The sequence below is a fragment of the Anguilla rostrata genome, chromosome 8 (assembly GCF_018555375.3).
Source record: "Anguilla rostrata isolate EN2019 chromosome 8, ASM1855537v3, whole genome shotgun sequence".
In the NCBI taxonomy this organism is placed as follows: Eukaryota; Metazoa; Chordata; class Actinopteri; order Anguilliformes; family Anguillidae; genus Anguilla; species Anguilla rostrata.
The window spans coordinates 5,802,963-5,822,068 of NC_057940.1; the positions used below are offsets into that span (position 1 = coordinate 5,802,963).

The 19,106-nt window shown below is 46.4% G+C and overlaps 1 protein-coding gene across 3 annotated transcripts in view; it reads left to right on the forward strand.

Moving 5' to 3' along the window:
* LOC135260662 (TGF-beta receptor type-1) overlaps nt 1-19,106 on the forward strand; it is a 77,322-nt gene that overhangs the window by 48,670 nt on the left and 9,546 nt on the right. For 2 of the 3 annotated variants that reach the window (XM_064346092.1, XM_064346091.1), the window contains 2 exons: nt 354-484; nt 5,559-6,514. In XM_064346092.1, coding sequence (XP_064202162.1) covers nt 354-484; nt 5,559-5,684 — 257 coding nt within the window. In that variant the 3' untranslated portion in view covers nt 5,685-6,514. Of the gene's footprint in view, nt 1-353; nt 485-5,558; nt 6,515-19,106 lie in introns of those variants that run through there. The other variant, XM_064346090.1, reaches the window with a different exon arrangement.

The following is a 19,106-nucleotide window of genomic DNA, read 5'->3' on the forward strand; positions in this document are numbered from 1 at the left end:
CTTCAGTGTAACACTGTGCTTTGACGTGTAGCCCCTCCCCTCTGAATGTGTTGTTGTGATTGGGCCTTTTAGCCCTGCCCTCCTCTGTGTAACACTGGTTCACATGTGTAGCCCCTCCCCTCTGTATAGGTAGTTTTGCATTTAGGCCTTCTAGCCCCGCCCTCCTCAGTGTAACACTGCTGTTCACACTCGTAGCCCCTGCCCTCTGAATGTAGTATTGTGATTGGGCCTTCTAGCCCTGCCCTTCTCTGTTTAACACTGTGGTTCGCTCCTTTAGCTCCTCCCCCCTGTGATTAGCCCCGCCCCTCCTAACGCCTCCGGGCCTCGCGGTTGGCTCTCGCCCTCCCCCTCAGGCATCCACGAGGACTACCAGCTGCCGTACTACGACCTGGTGCAGTCCGACCCCTCGGTGGAGGAGATGCGCAAGGTCGTGTGCGACCAGAAGCTCCGGCCCAACATTCCCAACCGGTGGCAGAGCTGTGAGGTACGTGCGTGTGTGTGTGTGTGTGTGTGTGTGTGTGTGTGTGCGTGTGTGCGTGCGTGCGTGTGCGTGTGTGTGTGTGTGCGTGTGTGCGTGCGTGTGTGTGTGCGTGCGTGTGTGCGTGTGTGCGTGCTCCCGACCAGGGGGCCCGGAATCTCCAGGAATTCCGGAATTCTGGGATTTCGATTCAGGTTTCCCTGCAACAACAGGCACTTTGTTTTGTTTTGTTTTGTTAATTTGGCAGTTTTTAAGTTTCAAGTTTATTTATATTTGTACAGCACCTTTTATGCAAAAAAGCAGCTCAAAGTGCTGTCCAAAAACATATCTAATCAGACCAATAAGAACATTCAATAAAAGCACACACAACTTTACACCAAGGACTACCATAAGAATATTGTATCCATACCAGGGCTGCAGTGCAAACGCTTTGAGTGTGCGTCTCTATATATATATATTCAGGTTTGGTGACCACAAATTCCACTTGGTAATTGGTAGGGCTGGTGATTTTCAATTATTTCACAGATTGAGGGATCGCATAATGTGCTCTAATCTGGATCGATCAATACCACGGGGAAGAATCTATCTGGTTGTACAGAAAATGCAACGCATAACAACACACATCAGTACCCGTCATAATAAAGTTTTTATGTTCAGTTTATTGTGTCAATAAACACATTCAGTGTCCGATATGGCGCAATTTTATTTTCAACTCATTTATTTTCAATGATTTTATGCGCCCATAAAATCATTACACAGTTGGCTGAATACTCAGTTCTGATTGGCTGGGACATTTTGCATTATTTCTTCATATACGCCCTACTATGGAGTAGGGTCTGCAAAAGCTCAATCACCGCTTTGAAAGAATGTGCATCGGTCCGACTAAATAAAGTGGAAATTTACAAGAGCAAGCAATTCAAGTTAGAATATCATACAATGTCAACAGTGTCAGCTTGATGTCCATGAATGACTGTATAGAGGGCAGCTAGGCGTTGGTTGCTAAGTGGCGACCTATGGGATATTTGCTCCAATACTTAAGTAGGCTGGCGTTTCCTTCACAGTGGAATCGCGTATTCTGAAACGCATGTTTTCGTTACAGTTGACGGTGGTATTAAATACACATCGGGGCTATTTCCCTCAGTGCAGGGCATTCTAACAGCGTAATGCTCAACCACTCAGGCATTACCCCGCTTATACCACGGTCACTAAACAAAAAGCATTACTGCAATAAAAACATGCGTTTCACCATGAACGTTTGCTTTATTCTGTGCATGTTAGATAAGGAAATATTCTGTTTTAATGCGTTTATTCTTTTTGTGTACATAATAATAAAAAATTAATAAATGGAGCCAAGATGCAACACATAGTTGTACGTGCATAGCCTTTATGACAAAATACACAAGATTACACGTAATACACACAAGGGTTACAAGTACACACGTATCCGACGAGCAATCGATCAATCCATTACTCATACTCATCCCTTTGTAATTGGTCATGGTGAATTCCTGAGTCCTCACGCTCACTGCAAGCACTGTCTGTGCACCGTGAAGAAATCTCATTTCCAGCGGCAGGTCCATAACCCTGGGTGTATTTACGTGTGTGAGTGTCGGAATTGGCTCGGTAGCGTGGTCTGCGGTGGGTCTGTCGTACACGGGGGGGCCGTATGAAGATGTGCTCGAGTTTCACTGCAGGCTAGAGCGATCGGTTAGCCGCGCGGCCGCTGATTTCCTCTGCCTGAGTGGTGATGCTGCGGTGGCCAGGCCCTAAAGGGACGCCATCCTGCCCATCTGCAGCCCCGCAGCCAGAGCTGAGTGCTCTTACTGCCCGGCTGGGTCCGCTGCGAAAGGCTAGCCTAGCCGCGGGTTAGCGCATCGTACCCCCGGGGGACCTGTCTGTGCGAGCAATCCCATAATCCCCCCCCCCCCCCCGACGGAACGGCTCGGGCCGCTGCGTCTCCAGGGCGACTGACTCCTCGCACCTGTCCTCCTCTCTCTCTCTCCCCCCCGACAGCGTTTCTGCTGTCCGTCCTTCTCGAAATCGAGACGATTAGATTATGGCCAATTTGCAGCTGTAAACTCCCCCCCCCCCCCCCCCCGACGGAACGGCTCGGCCGCTGCGTCTCCAGGCGACTGACTCCTCGCACCTGTCCTCCTCTCTCTCCCCCCCGACAGCGTTTCTGCTGTCCGTCCTTCTCGAAATCGAGACGATTAGATTATGGCCAATTTGCAGCTGTAAACTCCCCCCCCCCCCCCCCCCCCCCCCCGTGCGCCTGATCTAATCTCTCTGGCTGCTGAGCACTTTAGGATTAACAGGCTATTAATGACGTGGGGGCTGTGAGCATCGAGAGAGAGAGAGAGAGAGAGAGAGACAGAGAGAGAGAGAGAGAGAGAGAGAGAGACAGAGAGAGAGAGAGAGAGAGAGAGAGAGAGAGAGAGAGAGAGAGAGAGAGAGAGAGAGAGAGAGAGAGAGAGACCGGGCCGACCTCTGCTCTCTGTCGGCGGTGCGTCTGTCCATCTGGGGGGGGGGGAGGGATTATGGAAACTGAGAGGCAAATTAAATTGAATGTAGGAAAACGATTAAATGGTAAATGGACTGCATTTATACAGCGCTTTTATCCAAAGCGCTTTACAATTGATGCCTCCCACTCACCAGAGCAGTTAGGGGTTAGGTGTCTTGCTCAAGGACGCTTTGACACGCCCAGGGCGGGGTTTGAACCGGCAACCCTCCGACCGCCGGACAGTCGGTCTTACCTCCTGAGCTATGTCGCCCTATTAAGGGCTGATTAAATGTGAGGGTCTGCAGCCCTGGTCCTGGAGAGCTCCCCTCCGATGAACGTGTCGGGCTGACCCTCCTCCAGGCCCGGCTCTCAGCACACCTTCCTCTCCTGCTTCCATCCAAACATCATGTCTTTTTCATCAAAAGCAACTCCCATCCCTCCCCCCTCACCCCCGCAGCAGTGTGGAGAAAGGTCTGCGGATGTCAGTGAGAATACATGTATGAGTGTGAGGATACAGATCTGGCTTTTAAAGCGTAGATGTGATGGATACAGATGTGGGTGTTACAGCGTGGTTTTGAGAATACAGATGTGGGTGTTATATCGCGGATGTGAGAATACAGATGTGAGAATGCAGATGTGGGTGTTACAGAGCGGATGTGAGAATACAGATGTGGGTGTTATATCGCGGATGTGAGAATACAGATGTGGGTGTTACAGAGCAGATGTGAGAATGCAGATGTGGGTATTACAGAGCGGATGTGAGAATACAGATGTGGGTGTTACATCGCGGATGTGAGAATACAGATGTGGGTGTTATATCGCGGATGTGAGAATACAGATGTGGGTGTTACATCCGATGGACGGTGAGGAATCAGATGTGGGTGTTAAATCAGGTTGAGCGGCAGGATGCTAGAGGAGAATAAGTCTGGCGTGCATGAGCTAACATGATACGCCTGTGAGTCATCGCTGTACCGCCGTGGCTGAGTCCGGGAGGCTAGCTGACACGCTAACGTTTTTTAACACCGTGAAAAAAAAAAAACACGCTAACATTTTTATTTGAACACTGTGAAATAAAGGAAGGAAATAAAGAAAAGTCAATACTGAGCGTTTTCAGTTTGGAATTTTCTGGAACCAACGATAAATATTGTGTTTAAAAAAAAAAGTTAATGTTTGCTGAAGGTGAGCAGTGTTGCTAGGTTGAGGGGCAGGCCACAGTACTGAGAGAATACTGCGGCCAGACTCGATCGTGACCTTTGCTAAAACCTCATTTTATATGTTATTTAATATGTCCTCGCGTTTTTGAAGATTACTTACCATTTTTGGTTTTTAGTTTTGCTTTTTTTTTTCAAGGCGAAGCTCGTGTCTCAGCCCTCGGTTAGGTGCTCTTAAAAAAAACCCCCCCCTGGAAAAATGAGCAGGGTCAGAAATGTTTTGCTGACAGAAGGAACCTTCAGACCTGCAAACATCCTAAGCTGTTACACAATTGCTGGATCCAGGCCTGCTCTTTTTTTTTTTGTTTGCGGTCGCAGGCGTGCATACGCGTTTAACCGATAGAGCGCGCCTCGCTGTCTGTCCTTTCGCCTCGCAGTCGTTAAACGACTGCGCATAACGCTGTCAAATTAGCGCGGGGGAAAAGTAACAACTTGTTTACATTGCCTCAGACGTTCGCGTGACGATAAAATGCTAGTGGCATAATTGGGACTCTGTCTCCTTTTTATCGGAGGTTCTTCAAAGATTCCCACCGTAGGTTTGCTCTCTAAAAGAAAATGCCAGCCTTCTCCCGCAGAGCAATCGGGCGTGTTTGTTTGCGACTTGACAGCTGAAATGCATTTCTGAAGTCGTTCTGAAGTCTGCAGGCATTTCGGGAATGAAAGCTATTAAAGCCATTTTCTGGACTTTTTGACTTTTATTTTGTAGATATCCAGTGCCGGCAAGTTGACCTCAACCCTGTTGAGTTCACGAATGTGCGAGCGGAATGCTCGTAACTGAACGTTCTAACGCTGATGTCACAGTCGCTGCTGGTAACCGAAGGCGGTGGAGTTCTGGCACACATTCTGACATTAGGATTTAGCAAAAAATGTAAAAATTAAACATACCAGCAAAACCTCCTCTTTAAAAGGCGGCCAGACTCGACAGGCTGAAAGCTTTCGATTGGGCAGCCCGTGCACATGCACATGCTCCACCCACCCAATCAGCAGCCCTGAAACGGGCGCTTTCATGTCCAACCAGAAGCGGCTTGGTGTAGCGCCGGACTAGACACCAGACCCTGGTTTTTCAGCAGAGAGGGTCTGCGGACGCCATGGGTGGTCCTTCAAGGTACTGTAGGGGGTGTCTGGCCTGACTTCATATACATTAACTGTGTATTAATTTGTGATTTGTTTTTTTTTTGCAAATATAACCCTTTTTAATTTATGATGGAAGGTCCCTGTGAATGCTTTGAGCCTGGGGGGGGGGGGGGGAGTCTCTGGTTGTGCAGGCCTGCTGTAGACCGTCAGGCGAATGGTGAGGTGAGAGGTGAGAGGCGTGAGCGTGCTCAGGCGGTCAGCTGATGAGGTGTGCTGCTGTCCCTGTCGCACGCAGGCGCTGAGGGTCATGGCCAAGATCATGCGGGAGTGCTGGTATGCCAACGGCGCCGCCCGCCTCACCGCCCTGCGCATCAAGAAGTCCCTGTCCCAGCTCAGCCAGCAGGAGGGCATCAAGATGTAGGCCGCCAGCTCCACCCTCCGCCTCGCTGTCTCTCTCTGTCTCACTGTGTCTCTGTCTGTCTCTATCACTGTCTCTCTCTCTGTCTCACTGTCTCGCTGTCTGTCTCTCTCTCTCTCTCTATCACTGTCTCTCTCTCTATCACACACACACACTCTCTCTATCTCACACACAGTCTCTCTCTCTCTCTGTCTCTCTCTCTCTCCCTCCTGTCTCTGCGTTTGTCTTTTTTTTTTTCTTTGTGGGCTTTTTCCTGTGTGTTTTTTTTTTTTTTTTTTTTAAATAGGAAAAGGCAGTACAATGAAAGTATTATTTTTATTTTATTATTTTTTGTTTGTTTGTTTGTTTGTTATCGTTCGGCTGTACTCAGTCATGGTTTGTTTCGTTCGAGCGACTGAAAAGAACACTTGTGCGTATTCTACCTCGCCGAGGTATGTGAAGCTGGTTTTTTTCCCACAAAAAAAGAAAAAAAAAAACGTGCCGATTTTTCACGTGGGAAGGGCGGCGACGAGTCGGACTCTCCTCTACGTGCAGAGCCACTCCCCCCCCCCCCCCTCCCCTATCCCCGCCCAGATGCCTGGCCCCTCCCCCTATCCCCGCCTCCCCCCTCGCCCAAACACTTCCTGGACTTATAAGACGGTCTGTACCCCTACACCTGGAGCCCCTCTTTGATCACCAGCGCTTAGAGACCGCAGTTGCCAAGCTCTTTTTAAACCACCCCCCCCCCCCACGCTCTGTGCATCCGGACTACTTCAAAGAAAAAAAAAACACGAAACGAAGGAAAACAGATTTACACCATTTCTGGTCTTAACATTTGCTTAAAAAAAAAGAAATATCAAATATGTAAATTTTTGGGCAAAGTTTTTATCTGTGTTACGCAACGATGCAGCAGACTGTATTATGTATATTTTTTATTATATTGTTTTTTTTTTTTGTGTTTGTGTACCAAGTTTTGACTTGCCTTTGAAAGACGTCTGTTTGCCTCGGCATTTTCTCGTGTCAAACGGTCCGCACATCGCATCTTTTTTTGTTTTGTTTTCTGCGGCTACGTATTCTACAGATGGATTTCTTTGAGCAAAGACTGGACATGACCTCATTCAGTCCTGGCGAAACATGCTATGACATATGCAATATCTGTATATCTGTTTTGCGAACTAGTGTCTAGACCGTGTGTATGTATGTATATGCACTGTATATGTCTATCTATATACATACACCTGGGGTACACGCGTACATAAATACATGCACGCATACATTTGTGACTATATGCATACGTTAAAACGCAGCTGTGTAAATGCAACATTGCCTTCCAAGCCAGGTTTTTTTTTGGTTTTGTTTTTGTTTTACCAGAAAGTGCCACAGCTCTGAGTGTGAACCTGCTGGTGTGTTTTAAGAGAGTGTGAGACGGCGAGCGTCCAGGAAGAGACGCTTCTGTCGCGCGGAACCGGGTTCAAGCACTACCCCTCCACCCCCTCAACTCCCCGCTCCTCAGCCTCCGCCGCTGCTTCGTCTTTCTCCTCCTCCTCCTCCTCCTCTCCCTCGCCTTAGCGCCGTACCCCACCCCGCCGCTCGCCGCCCCGCTCCTCAGCCTCCGCCGCTGCTTCGTCTTTCTCCTCCTCCTCTTCCTCACCTTAGCACCGAACCCCCCACAACCCCCCCACCCCGCGTCGCGGCCCTAGAAGCATTAACCGAGTCGCCATCGCCCCGGCAACGCGCCGCGTCAGCTCTTTTTCTCACACGCACATGCAGGAATCGGCGTCGCCGGGAGGGAAGCGGAGCGGAGATGAGCGGTACGTTTATCACTCAAATATAGCAAATGGACTTTTAACCAAGCCATAGATTTTTAAACGTTTCGCGGCAACTTTTAATTTTATTTTTATTTAATTTTTTTTTGTTTTCTCAGAGATGTACGTTTCGTTTAAGCGATCGGCTGTTACGACGTGCCTGTGTGAACTCTTGCGTCACGTTTAAGTTTAAGCATGCCTTACGGGACCAATGGAAGGCCTCCGCTTGCTTTTGTTTATGTTCGTTTTGTTTTCGTTTTTGTGTGTAGAGGAGAAAAATCAAACGATTGAAAAAATTTGTCAATAGACGCCGTCAAAATATCAGAGGGGGAGAAAACCATTTGGACTCGGACGTAGATTTTAATCGTTCTTATGCAGTATTGCCACACATGTAAACACGTCCCCATTTGCCAGCCGGAACATTTTTGTTGACCTTTGGATTGTGAAACGCGTTTACTGTATGTAAAAGAACATATGCAACTGTGTTTGAATGGACTGACACATCTACGGAAGTTAAATTGGACTTTACTGGAGCCTTGCAGTTTTCACATTTTGGTTCAGTCGCAGCTTGAAAAGTCCCGCATATTCCATATTCACGTTGAAATGTGAATGAATATTTGAATGAATATCTACAATACCTATTTTGACACTTCCAAAACTAAGTGTATGGTGATTATAGAATAAAAAAAATAAAAAAACATAGATGGTCTAATTGCAGTTGGAGTATTCCAACTCTTTTGGAATAAGCCACTGGAGCGGTCGGGCGGCCTCTGTCTGTGGCTGACTTGGCTTTACCGGCTTTTTCGAGAAGCGGAAAATGAAATGTATGCGCCTTCGTCCGCTTCCTGGGTCAGGTGGTGAATTTTAAACAGACGCAGCCGTGAAGACCAGGGGGAGAGCTTTCGAGATAAGACCACAGAAAAGCCTTGGATCAAGACGAGAAAGCGTATAAGCGTAAAAATCCCCGCCCGGCCCCGTCCCGTCCCGTCCCTGCTGGAACAGCCCGTTCCTTCATTAAGGAAGGCGGGGGGGGGTGGTGCCGTACACAATTCTTCCCCCCAAAGCCGTTTTGGAAGCCGGTTGGTCTTTGGGTGGGACGTTTTTCCCTTGAAATTCGCTTCCTGAGTGAGGACCTTCGAAACAGCAGGTGCATTTTAATTCATTTTATTTCGTTATTTTTTTTTTGCTGAATCGCCACTGTTGCCACAGACAGACAGCAGCCATCAAACTTACTTACTTGTACGACAGTGGCAGCTGATGTGGTCATTTTTCACATCAATTTATTTAGGTTTGCCATTATTTATCATTTTCGTTTTCAATTTTCAATTTGCTATGTTTTGCTATATATATAGCGAAAAATATACATAGTCACTCTTTGACTATAAAAAGATATTTATTATACTTAAGCGGAATGGCTTTCTTTTTTTCACCGTCGAGTTCATTGTGTAGATTAATTTGTATTATAAAAGTGTCCACTTCAAGCTGACAACAACAACAAAAATGTGAAAACTGCCATTTTGACTACTCCTCAAAAGCACTGTTAGAAAACTGTCCAATGGCGCGCCGGCGGAGGCTGTCCTCTGCCGCTTGTCAGTTTCAGCAATAAGTGCACTTAGAGAAAAAGCGTTTGCGGTTTAAATGTGTGGTAATATGGGCGGAGTGTAATGTTTGGCGCGTGTTTGGGTGCTCGGCCCGTGGATGCTGTGCTGCTACAGACCCCCCTGCCTGTTCCGTGGGTTTTGCAGGAACTGGGGGGGGGGGGGGGGGTTGGGGGGAGGGGTATGGGGGTTTGGGGTGATATGCGGCCCGGTCGGGTCGAGCGTTCGGGCGTCCGAACCGGACGCTCTGCTCGTAATCCGGGCTCCGAGCTCTGCGATCTTCAACCACAGCCTCGCCCCCCCCCCCATTACATTACATTACATTACATTACATTCATTTGGCAGACGCTTTTATCCGAAGCGACGTACAAAAGTGCATTTTCATGATCGTAGACAACTGCTGAACACGGGTTCACCCCCCCCGCGGGCTTAAAACCAAATGCTTCTTATTCAAATGCACCCCCTGGACAGAAGGATCTGCCCCCAACACCCCCCAACCCTACACCCGTGGATGCGCACACACCATTTAACTATTTAGCATTAATTCAGTTTTGTCACGCAAAATCTGATGTGGAAAAAGGTAACGCCCTTGCAGCACGATGCACCCAGCAGGTGCTTCAGGGGTTACTTCATGTTCCATTCGGAATTGTGCATTTTTTTTTTTTTTAAAACAAGACCCAGACCTGGGACAAATGCATATTTGTTTTGGATTCAATTTCTGCGCTTTACTGATCTTGTCTGGTGTACTGGAACCAATGAAATACTCTCAAAAAGTGCAAACCCCAACCTCTGGTCATGTTGGCAGACTCAGTTATTCCAGGCACGATCAACAGAGCACAGAGAAGTATTTGAATCCAAAACAAACACGCATTTGACCCAGGTCTGATGAGGTCCGGTTAAAGCATTGAGTTTGGGTTGGAACTATGTATTATCAAACATTTTAACAGGTCTTAATCATTTTTAAGAGTGGAATTGGGAATTGTTGCTGCTATAACAAAAGGTGGTGAGTTTTGGGGAGGTGGGGTGAGGGGTGTTGGGTTGAGTGGTTGCCAAGGTATTCATGTTCTCTCTAGAGTGGACATGTTGATTTTTTTTTTGTTATTTTTTTTACCGTGGAGCTGAGGTTTTGACTCTTGTCAGCATTCGTTGCGTACAGCGCATTTCAGTCTTAAATCACCAGCAGCCTTTTCTCTCTCTTTAATTTTGGGATCGCGGGTCACCGAAGCGAAGCGCCGCGTGCGGGTCGTTCTCCCAGCGTGCGGGTGTCGGTGGCCACGGACCGCACGGCGGCCGGCGTATGACTCACCGTACGTACGTACGTCTACGCGCTTCTCATCTCTTCAGGCCCGGTCGCTTTTTTAAAGCATATCAAGGATGCCGTCGTTCCGTCGTTTAGGAACTGACGGGGAAAAAAAAGCTTCTCCTTGTGCAAACGCACAGTTTTTTTGTTTTTTGTTTGTTTTTGTTTTTTTTTTCTTCGTCCATCCTGGTGTGTGCTTGACGGCGCCGGTCCTCTAAAAATCCCGCTCTCGGGCCGGGACGGGGCGAAGCCCGGCGGGACGGGGCGAAGCTCGGAGGGGGCGTGCCCGCGTCTTTTTCGTGCCGCCGGGATTCGCTTCTCAAAACCCCCTTTTGCGACTCAAACCCTCGTCCCTGCGACGCCGCGCATTGGATCGCGTGCGTCGAGTTTCGGTCAATCGCGCTGTGCGGGTGCACCTCCGCGCCAAGGCCCGCCGGATGGACGGTTTTTGACACGGCTCACGCGAAAAGACGTTAACGACTGGACGATGCCGTACGCCCGCTATGAAAATACCGCACACAAAAATACAAAATACCGTTTCGGAATTTTTATCACGTTTCAGATTGCTGGATATCTCTTCGGCCTTTATGGGCTGAGAATGTGGGCATGTATTTTCGCGTGACGGACACGTGCGGAATACGGCCTAGCGTTAAACTGCTAAAACCGCGTGCCTGCGAGGCCTGTTTACGCGTAGCCTATTTACGTGCGTCGGGTCGCGCTCGTGCTAGTTTCAACGCCCGCCTTAAACGTTTTAAACGCATCTTTTAAACGTCAAACGGAAATGAGGTACCTAGCCGAAAGGCTTTCCCCTTTGAGGTATAGTGGGCCCCGGAGGTCCGTATTCTAAAGAATTGGCTCGTAAAAATCGGATCTTTATCGTTGATTTTTATTTTAATGATTGCTGTTTTGGTGTAAGGATTCAATTGGCCCAAACGTTACGTGCGTGATGAAAGATGTTTGCGTGTAGTCTGTTTCTGAAGGTGTGTTGGCGCTTCACAATGGCTGGACTGGAGGCAGGCGCGGGCTCATGGTCTCTCCCTTTAAGGTATGACATCACAAATGTGTGATTAGAATGTTCTTAACTGAACATTCTAATGCTGATGTCACAATCACTGCTGGTAATTGAATGCGATGGAGTTCTAGAACACCAACTGCGAATACATTTTAAAAACAACATTCCAAAAAAACCTACTCTTCAAAGGGTTAAAACGAAGCAGTTTTGGACTTAGGGCTTCATGAAGTAAACCATGAACTTGCGATTGCCCGTCTAACAGCCGTTGTAAAAACCAACACGTCTTCAGAAACGTCTGTACATATCTATAATACCCTTCATTGCACACAAAAACGGTCTCGTCCAAATGAAAAAACGTACAGTAAAACCTGAAATAGCCAAATACCAGAAAACTCCAGGAAGTTATCTAACTGGCCGGTCAGTTTACCGATTTGGTCGGATTACTGGGTTTGGTCACAAAAGGGTGTGTAGATCGCTTTAAACCAACCAAGGTGCTTCTTACATTAACTTGATGGCTGCTGTCGCAAGACCGATGTGCGCAAGGAGTGGAAAAAGCTTTATTACATTTTCAGTGCCTCTGTTTGACTCTTTCAGTTCATTTCCATCCGGAATGACGCGCCGCATGTGATTGAATTCCGATGATCGCAAGTGACTCGTTTTGTAAATAAATTATGGAAAATTAAAAAAAAAAAAAAAAAAAAACGATATGAAAGCAAATGAGCTGGCAAAAAAAAAAATGAAAAGGTATATTAAAAATGGGAAAAAATACCTCCTCTGAAGACCAATATGTTTTTACCTCAGTGTATATAATGGATTTGTTTATTTTCTTTGTTTTTTTTGTCATTTCATTTTGTTTCTATGAAATACTAAATTGAAGAGTATTAATTTTCTGTCAGTCAGTCAGTGGTGCCCTCATCGTGATGTGTTTGTATTGTGCCCAAAATTGTAGCAAGTAAATTGTATTATTCTTCTTTTTACCCATAATCCTATGCTGTTCTGTTAATTGTTTTTATGCTTAAAGAATGTCTGTTCTTTTTATGTGGGCCGGTTGTCCTCAGATTACTGCGGGAACACGCCTTGTACAGTATATTTTATTTTTTGGGTTCGCGTGGTCAAACGGAGGGCGGCGCGGATATTCGGGGCTGCTCTTCGCGTGTCCCGACGCGTCCGTCGTTCCTCTTTTATTATTGGTTATTAACTATTACGGGGGTGGGGAGGGGGGTGTACAGGAGGTTCGAACGATCAACGTAGGAACGTAGCGATGAGTGATGCTCATGTTAAGTTCTAACAGTGCGGTAGAAGGGTACGTAAATAAAAATTTTAAAAAGGTTTCTGTACTTCGTATTCATTCGGCTTTGTGTTCATTTGTTAATTGCACTGTTGTGTGTGTGTGTGTGTGTGTGTGTGTGTGTGCACCCCCCGAACCCACCCTCCCCACCCTCAATCTGGCTGCATAAGGTGGGGCTTTCTTTTTCCAAATCCTGACCATACGGCATTGCCACATTTTACATGCGCAGTAAATGCATGTGTCATGGAGTGTACTTTCCATGCAGGAGCCGGTGTGAATTCGGGACAGAATGCTTTAAAATGAGCTCGGTTTTTTTCTTACAGCACAGTGTGTGGTCCCTTTAATGAAGAACTCCTGCGCAGATCTTTCCCAGCCACGTATCCTGCCTTTGTATTTTTCCTGAGTCCCCCACACATCCGTAAATCGCAACATCCTGTTTGCACGACCGCTTTTGGGACAAACATTAGCGGGAAGGCCCGTGGTCCGCGAATCCAAAAATAAACATATTAGTGGTTACATCCGCCATTGTGACGTCATAATCTGGTCTTTGTAGACATTCCAGGTGGAGCATACTTGCATACTCATATTTTGTTTCCCCCTCCCTGTTTCAGTTCCGTACCAACCAATCCAGTCTAATTTTCTTTGAAGTTGACAAGGGAGATGGTTTAGGACGTGGTTGAAATTCACACACTACTGTGACAAAAGTGCTTGCATAAATCCTTTAAGGTCATGTGTGTGAGAATTCATATCACTAAAACCTTCAATCATGAATCAGGAACAGTCAATAAAGTTAGCTATATGTTAGTCTTTTTTGCCAAGTGATAGATCCCTGGTCCAGTCCCTTAACTTTTTTAGCGCATCACCGTATGACAACATAATTAAATTCTGAACTTTCTCATGATTATACTGTATATGAAAATAAACCTTGATATTTCCATGCAACCAGCACATCATCATATCGAGCCATATTAAGGCTTCTCGGTGACGCTGAAGTCACAGAATAAATACAGATTGCTAAATGTGGGGTTGGTGGGAGTTTCAGTACGGCTCGCCACTTAGAGCAGCTATCCAGTAAGTTTAACCCGTTGAAGTGTGAGATCACAAATATGTGATCAGAATGTTCTTATTTAACTTTTCGTTCTAGTGCTGGTGTATCGATCACTGCTGGTAACAGAACGCAGTGGAGTTCTAGACCACTGACATAGGCCTAGGTGTTTTGAAATGTATTACTAGTGTAGTATAATGGGTTAAGGAGTTGGTCTTGTAACCTGAAGGTCGCAGGTTCGATTCCCCGATAGGACACTGCCGTTGTACCCTTGAGCAAGGTACTTGACCTGCATTGCTCCAGTATATATCCAGCTGTATAATTGGATGCAATGTAAGTCGCTCTGGATACGAGCGTCTGCTAAATGCCTGTAACGATATTTTCCCCCAAAATTCTACTCTTCAGAGGGTTAAAAGACAGCCCTGTATGCCCGGCACAAAATGAGACCCAACATGGCAGGTTGCTGTTCAGACGGCGTTAGTTTTTACTCAGGAATTGAACTTTCCGTTTGATAACACCTGTTTACAGCCAGTAGCAGCGTAGGCCTGGTTATGGTTGTACACTTTGTTGTACGTCGCTCTGGATAAGAGCGTCTGCCAAATGCCTGTAATGTAATGCCTGCATTAATCAAATCGGCCCAAATACAAATTGGCCCAATTCTGCAAGCGGGGCAGGGTGATCCAGTCTCTCTGGAAATGTTTTTGGACAGGGTCACGCGGCAGACGGCCCAACGTGCCCAATGTCTGGGGGGGCCAGCTTTGCATGTTAAAAAAAAAGGGGGAAAAAGCTCTCAAAATACGACCGGGAGCCACTGCCCTGCTACAGAGCAGCTCCCAGTGCTCAGTGTGTTACTTGGACACTGTGTCCATGACATTATTCTTTTCATTCTTCCAGCGATCTCGATTTAATGCAGTATTTTTTTTTTTTTTTTGACGTGAAGATCTTTAAAAGTCACTGAGGACAAAAGCATATGGCAGATAATAAAATGGGGGGGGGGTGGTGTATCATTGTTGGCGCTGTTGAATGCGAGGTACCGCTGTGACGGGATTGGAAAAAGGAGGGACACAAAGATTTGGCGTCCCTGGAGTCTCGGAACAAGAGCCGGCGCGCGATGGGCAGATTATCTCCTTGGTAACGGGGCTACCTTGGGGATGAGGTTCATTGTGGGAAAACATTAGCGCTTTCAGTATGCGGTTAAAACCGGCGATAAGCCGACCGAGAGAAAAAGAAAAAACAGGTCTTCGAGCGCTAAATGATACTAAAAGTCACGCATAATTAAACGCGTAAAGAGGTGACTGCACGTAAGTGAGAAACGCGAACAGAAAAAAACATGACGGAATGTTCGGGGGGGGGGGGGGTGTGAAATGTCATCAATTTAGGAATAGCTTCAGAGCACAGCCTCTGAATTCCCTCGCGTGAGGCCAAGCGTTTGCTGCTCCGTATTATGAAAAATGCCGGGTGCGATATTAAGAAGAAGAAAAAAAGACTTAATGAATTGAAACGGGAGGTTTTAAAACTAAAGTTTCAAATCATTGTACACCGACGACATTGTAACATAGAAAAACACTTGAACATTCACTCCCAAAGATGCTTTTTTTCTCTGTTTCTCTGTGAAGCCTCCTTGTGACGGTTCTCTGTAAAAAGCGCTATTCAAAGTGAATTGAGTTGACACTTCCGAGGTATTGCTGTCTGCTCATTAAAATTAAACCAGGCCAAAGACAAGTGAATACGGAGAAATATGCAGTGCCGTTGTGTCAACAGTCATCAGATGTGTCATAACACCTTTCCAGTGTGACTGGCTTAATAAGACCCTGGCTTGATGAATGCATTCTGTGCTTTTAAAATTAAAATAAATTAATAAATTAAACTTTTGAGCTGCACAGTTTGATGTTTCACGGATCAAATTACCAGACAAAAAGGTGACTGTTTGGCTCCGTATCGTACACTTCTGCGGAGGAGCGCAATGTCACGAGACGTGCGATTTAAAAGGCAGTTGTTAAACACAGCGCAACGTGCTGCAGCCGTCTTGCCCCATTACATGGCGGTGGATCGATAGTCTGCCGTCCAATCATTCCCCTAATTTTCTCATTACCCTGAAGTCAGACAGACTCGGGTCCTCGTCAGACCCTGTTTTGTGTGTGGCATTTAAATCCTTGAAGAGTAGTTTTTTTGGAAGGCTTGTTAAAAAATTCTAATAATAATAATAAACTAGAAGAAGGATAAAATCAGCAATAATTACTTAAAAGCCATCTTACACAGGTGAGTTTTCAGCTGAGATTTAAAAATTTGCAGTGGATGAAGCGTCTTTTTTTGTGGTAAGCAATTTCCGTGCATGCACAGAAAATGATGCTTCACCACATCTAATATAATAAAAACAAGTCAGAGAACCTTAAAATCAATTCTAAGTCAATGTTCTAGAACTCATTGCTTTCAGTTACCAGTAGCCGATTGTTACATCGGCATTAGAAGATTCAGTTACGAACATTCCAATCACATATTTTTGATCGTACACCTTAAAGGCTTAAACTACTGGGTAGATACTCTAGGTGGTGAGCTGGATTGCTCACTTACTCCCACTAGAACCACATTTTTAGCAGTCTGTATTTATTCTGAGTTGCACTGTGACATCAGGTTTATTGGCAAGCTTTAATATCACTTGATATGATGATGTGCTGGTTTCATGGGAACATCAAGGTTTATTTTTATATATGATTATGAGAAAAGTGTGAATTTACTTATGCTGTCATTAGTGATGTGTTAAAAAAAGGTTTTAAGGGACTGAACCAGGGATCTTTCACTTGGCAAAAAAAAACGATGTAGCCAACTTCATTGGCTGTTACTGATTCGTAATCGAAGGTTGTAGCAATATGAAGTCACACACACGATCATGTATAATTGTGCATTTGTGTGTGTGTGTGTGTGTGTGTGCGTGCATGCGCGCTGTAAGGCAGGGGAAAGTTAGAACAATTCCAAGGGACTTGACTGACAGGGGGCCTCAACAAATAATTGAACGTTCGACTTTCTGGGGTGGTGGGGCCCAATGTGAAGTCATTTCATGGGGCCCCAAAATCTCTGGTGGTGCCCCTGTGTGTGGCCATGCCATGGTCTGTGCCTGCAGAGGGCTCTGTCTGCAGTCAGAAGAAACTAAAGACTGCCTCCCTCACAAATGACCACGACCCTCTCCGGTTATTCATGCATGTTAGGACATGCATGTTAGGTGCGCTCCTGCAGTTGCCCTTGACCAAGGCACTGGCCTCAGAACTGGAGTTGGTCCCCTGGGCGCTGCACTGTGGCTGCCCACTGCTCCTAAGTAACTAGGATGGGTCGAATCAAATTACCCCACGGGGTTCAATAAAAGCAAAATATTATTGCACATATTTTCAACGTGTCCCTCATACACTGGACATATTAATTCTGCACAAGCCCAAGTGGACAGGCAAGCACACGCACCTTTCAGAGAGCAGGTAAGAGCGGTCCTACCACCAGGTTCCTCGACCGTGATCTGGAGAAAGGAGAGACGACGGCCCGTGGCTGCTCATAGGCCCAGGTTTTTTAGACAACAATGCTACATTGTGTCCTTATTTGTGTGACGTTCCTTCCTTATTTGTGTCAAACATTCCATTCCATCTAACGTCCTATTTGTCCGGTGGAACTCAACAGAAGCTAATCAAGGCTGTGGAGAGCCAATGCCATCGACCCGTGAAGTGGTGTTGGAACAGGAGCAGAATAGGAGGTATGTGGTTGTGCGCTATTTATTTTTATTTATTTTATTTTATTTTTTACAAAATAACAACCTGTGGTAGATGGAATCCGTGCTTTATTTTCTCAGTTGCAGGTTAGCCTTCAACTTGCACTGTGGATAAAAGCCCTCTACTAAGGAGAGCATACTGTTCCAAAGAGTGCTCCTGAAGGACCCAAAAAGTTTAGATGAATACCTAGCGTTATGCAAGGTAATGATGTGAACAGGCAGGTATGTGTGTTATCTAAATGGGGGGGTGGGGGGTAGCTGGAGCTGGAGTCTATCCCAGCATGCATTTGGTGAAAGGCAGGAATCACCCACTCAAAATGGCAAATTTAAGTCGCTTTTCCACCGCATGGTACCGGCTCGACTCGACTCTACTCTACTTTTTTGGTTTTCCATCGGGCAAAAGTTGTGGATAGTACCTGGTACTTTTTTTGGTATCACCTCCGTTGAGGTTCCAAGTGAGCTGAGGCGATACCAAAAGGTGACGTGAAAACACTGCAGACCACTGATTGGTCAGAGAGAATCATCACAAGAATCATCACAGCAGTCTTTTGTCTTGCTGCCTTCAGCCTCTTCTGAAACAAAATTTGTCTCCTTGCTGTGACAAACAGCCACATACCGAGAATCAAGAACACCATCCCTTCGATGTCCTCCATTGTTCCTGTGTGTGTCGCGTCGAAGATGGCGTCACGGCAGTTTCATGCGGCGTCGCTATGACGACCAGCTGCATTGACGGGGGTGCTATCTGCAGTGGAAAACAAAGTACCTGGTACCAAAAAGTGAGTAGAGTCGAGTCGAGTTGAGCCGGTACCATGCGGTGGAAAAGCAGCTTTGAGACTCTCCAGTTAGCCTGTAGCATACCTTTGGATCGTGGGAGGAAACCGGAGTACCTGGAGCAAACCCATGTTGACATGGGGTTCCAGACACTGCACAGACAGGCCCCGGCTGGGATTTGAACCCGGGACCTTCTTGCTGTAAGGCCACAGCTACCCACTGCACCGCCATGCCATCCCACGTGCTAGCATTTGCGCTATTAATAAGCATAGAATCGCATTTGTGGCCCTCAATACCATCAATCAATCAATACCAGAGGAAATGAAATTACCAGGAAAATTCGAGCTCCAGTAATTTGCTTAGCTGGAACCGACGGAATGACAATTCTGGCACGTAGGTAGGCTATGCCCACTGAAATTAAAGTTGTTCTGTGAAAACTATACTCACGGTGAATATCTCATGGATATTGATAACAGTTTTTTTTTTTTTAAGTGTAGCATTACACCATGAAAAAAGGCTTAAGAACAAGACATAACGCTAGTATAAAAAAAACTTAAATAACCACTGGTGGCCACCAATCGTCTGTTGAAAGGTCGAACGTGCGCGAGAGAGCGGCAGCAGAACGGCTGGTGCCTTGTGCGGCGGCCGTATCGGGTTCCAAGGCTGCTGGTGAAACTTGAAGTCTGAGAAGTTCACGAGCTGGTATGCGATGCAACCGCCCCGCCTCACTCCACACCGCACGCGGTGTGTTTACTGGAAAATGTTTTGTCTACCCGAAAAGGAGACTTGCTGAAAATTAAGGTCAGAGAGAGAATGCTGCTTTCTTGGTCAGAATACAATTAGAATACGGCGCAGTTACACACACGCAGTAAATGGCTG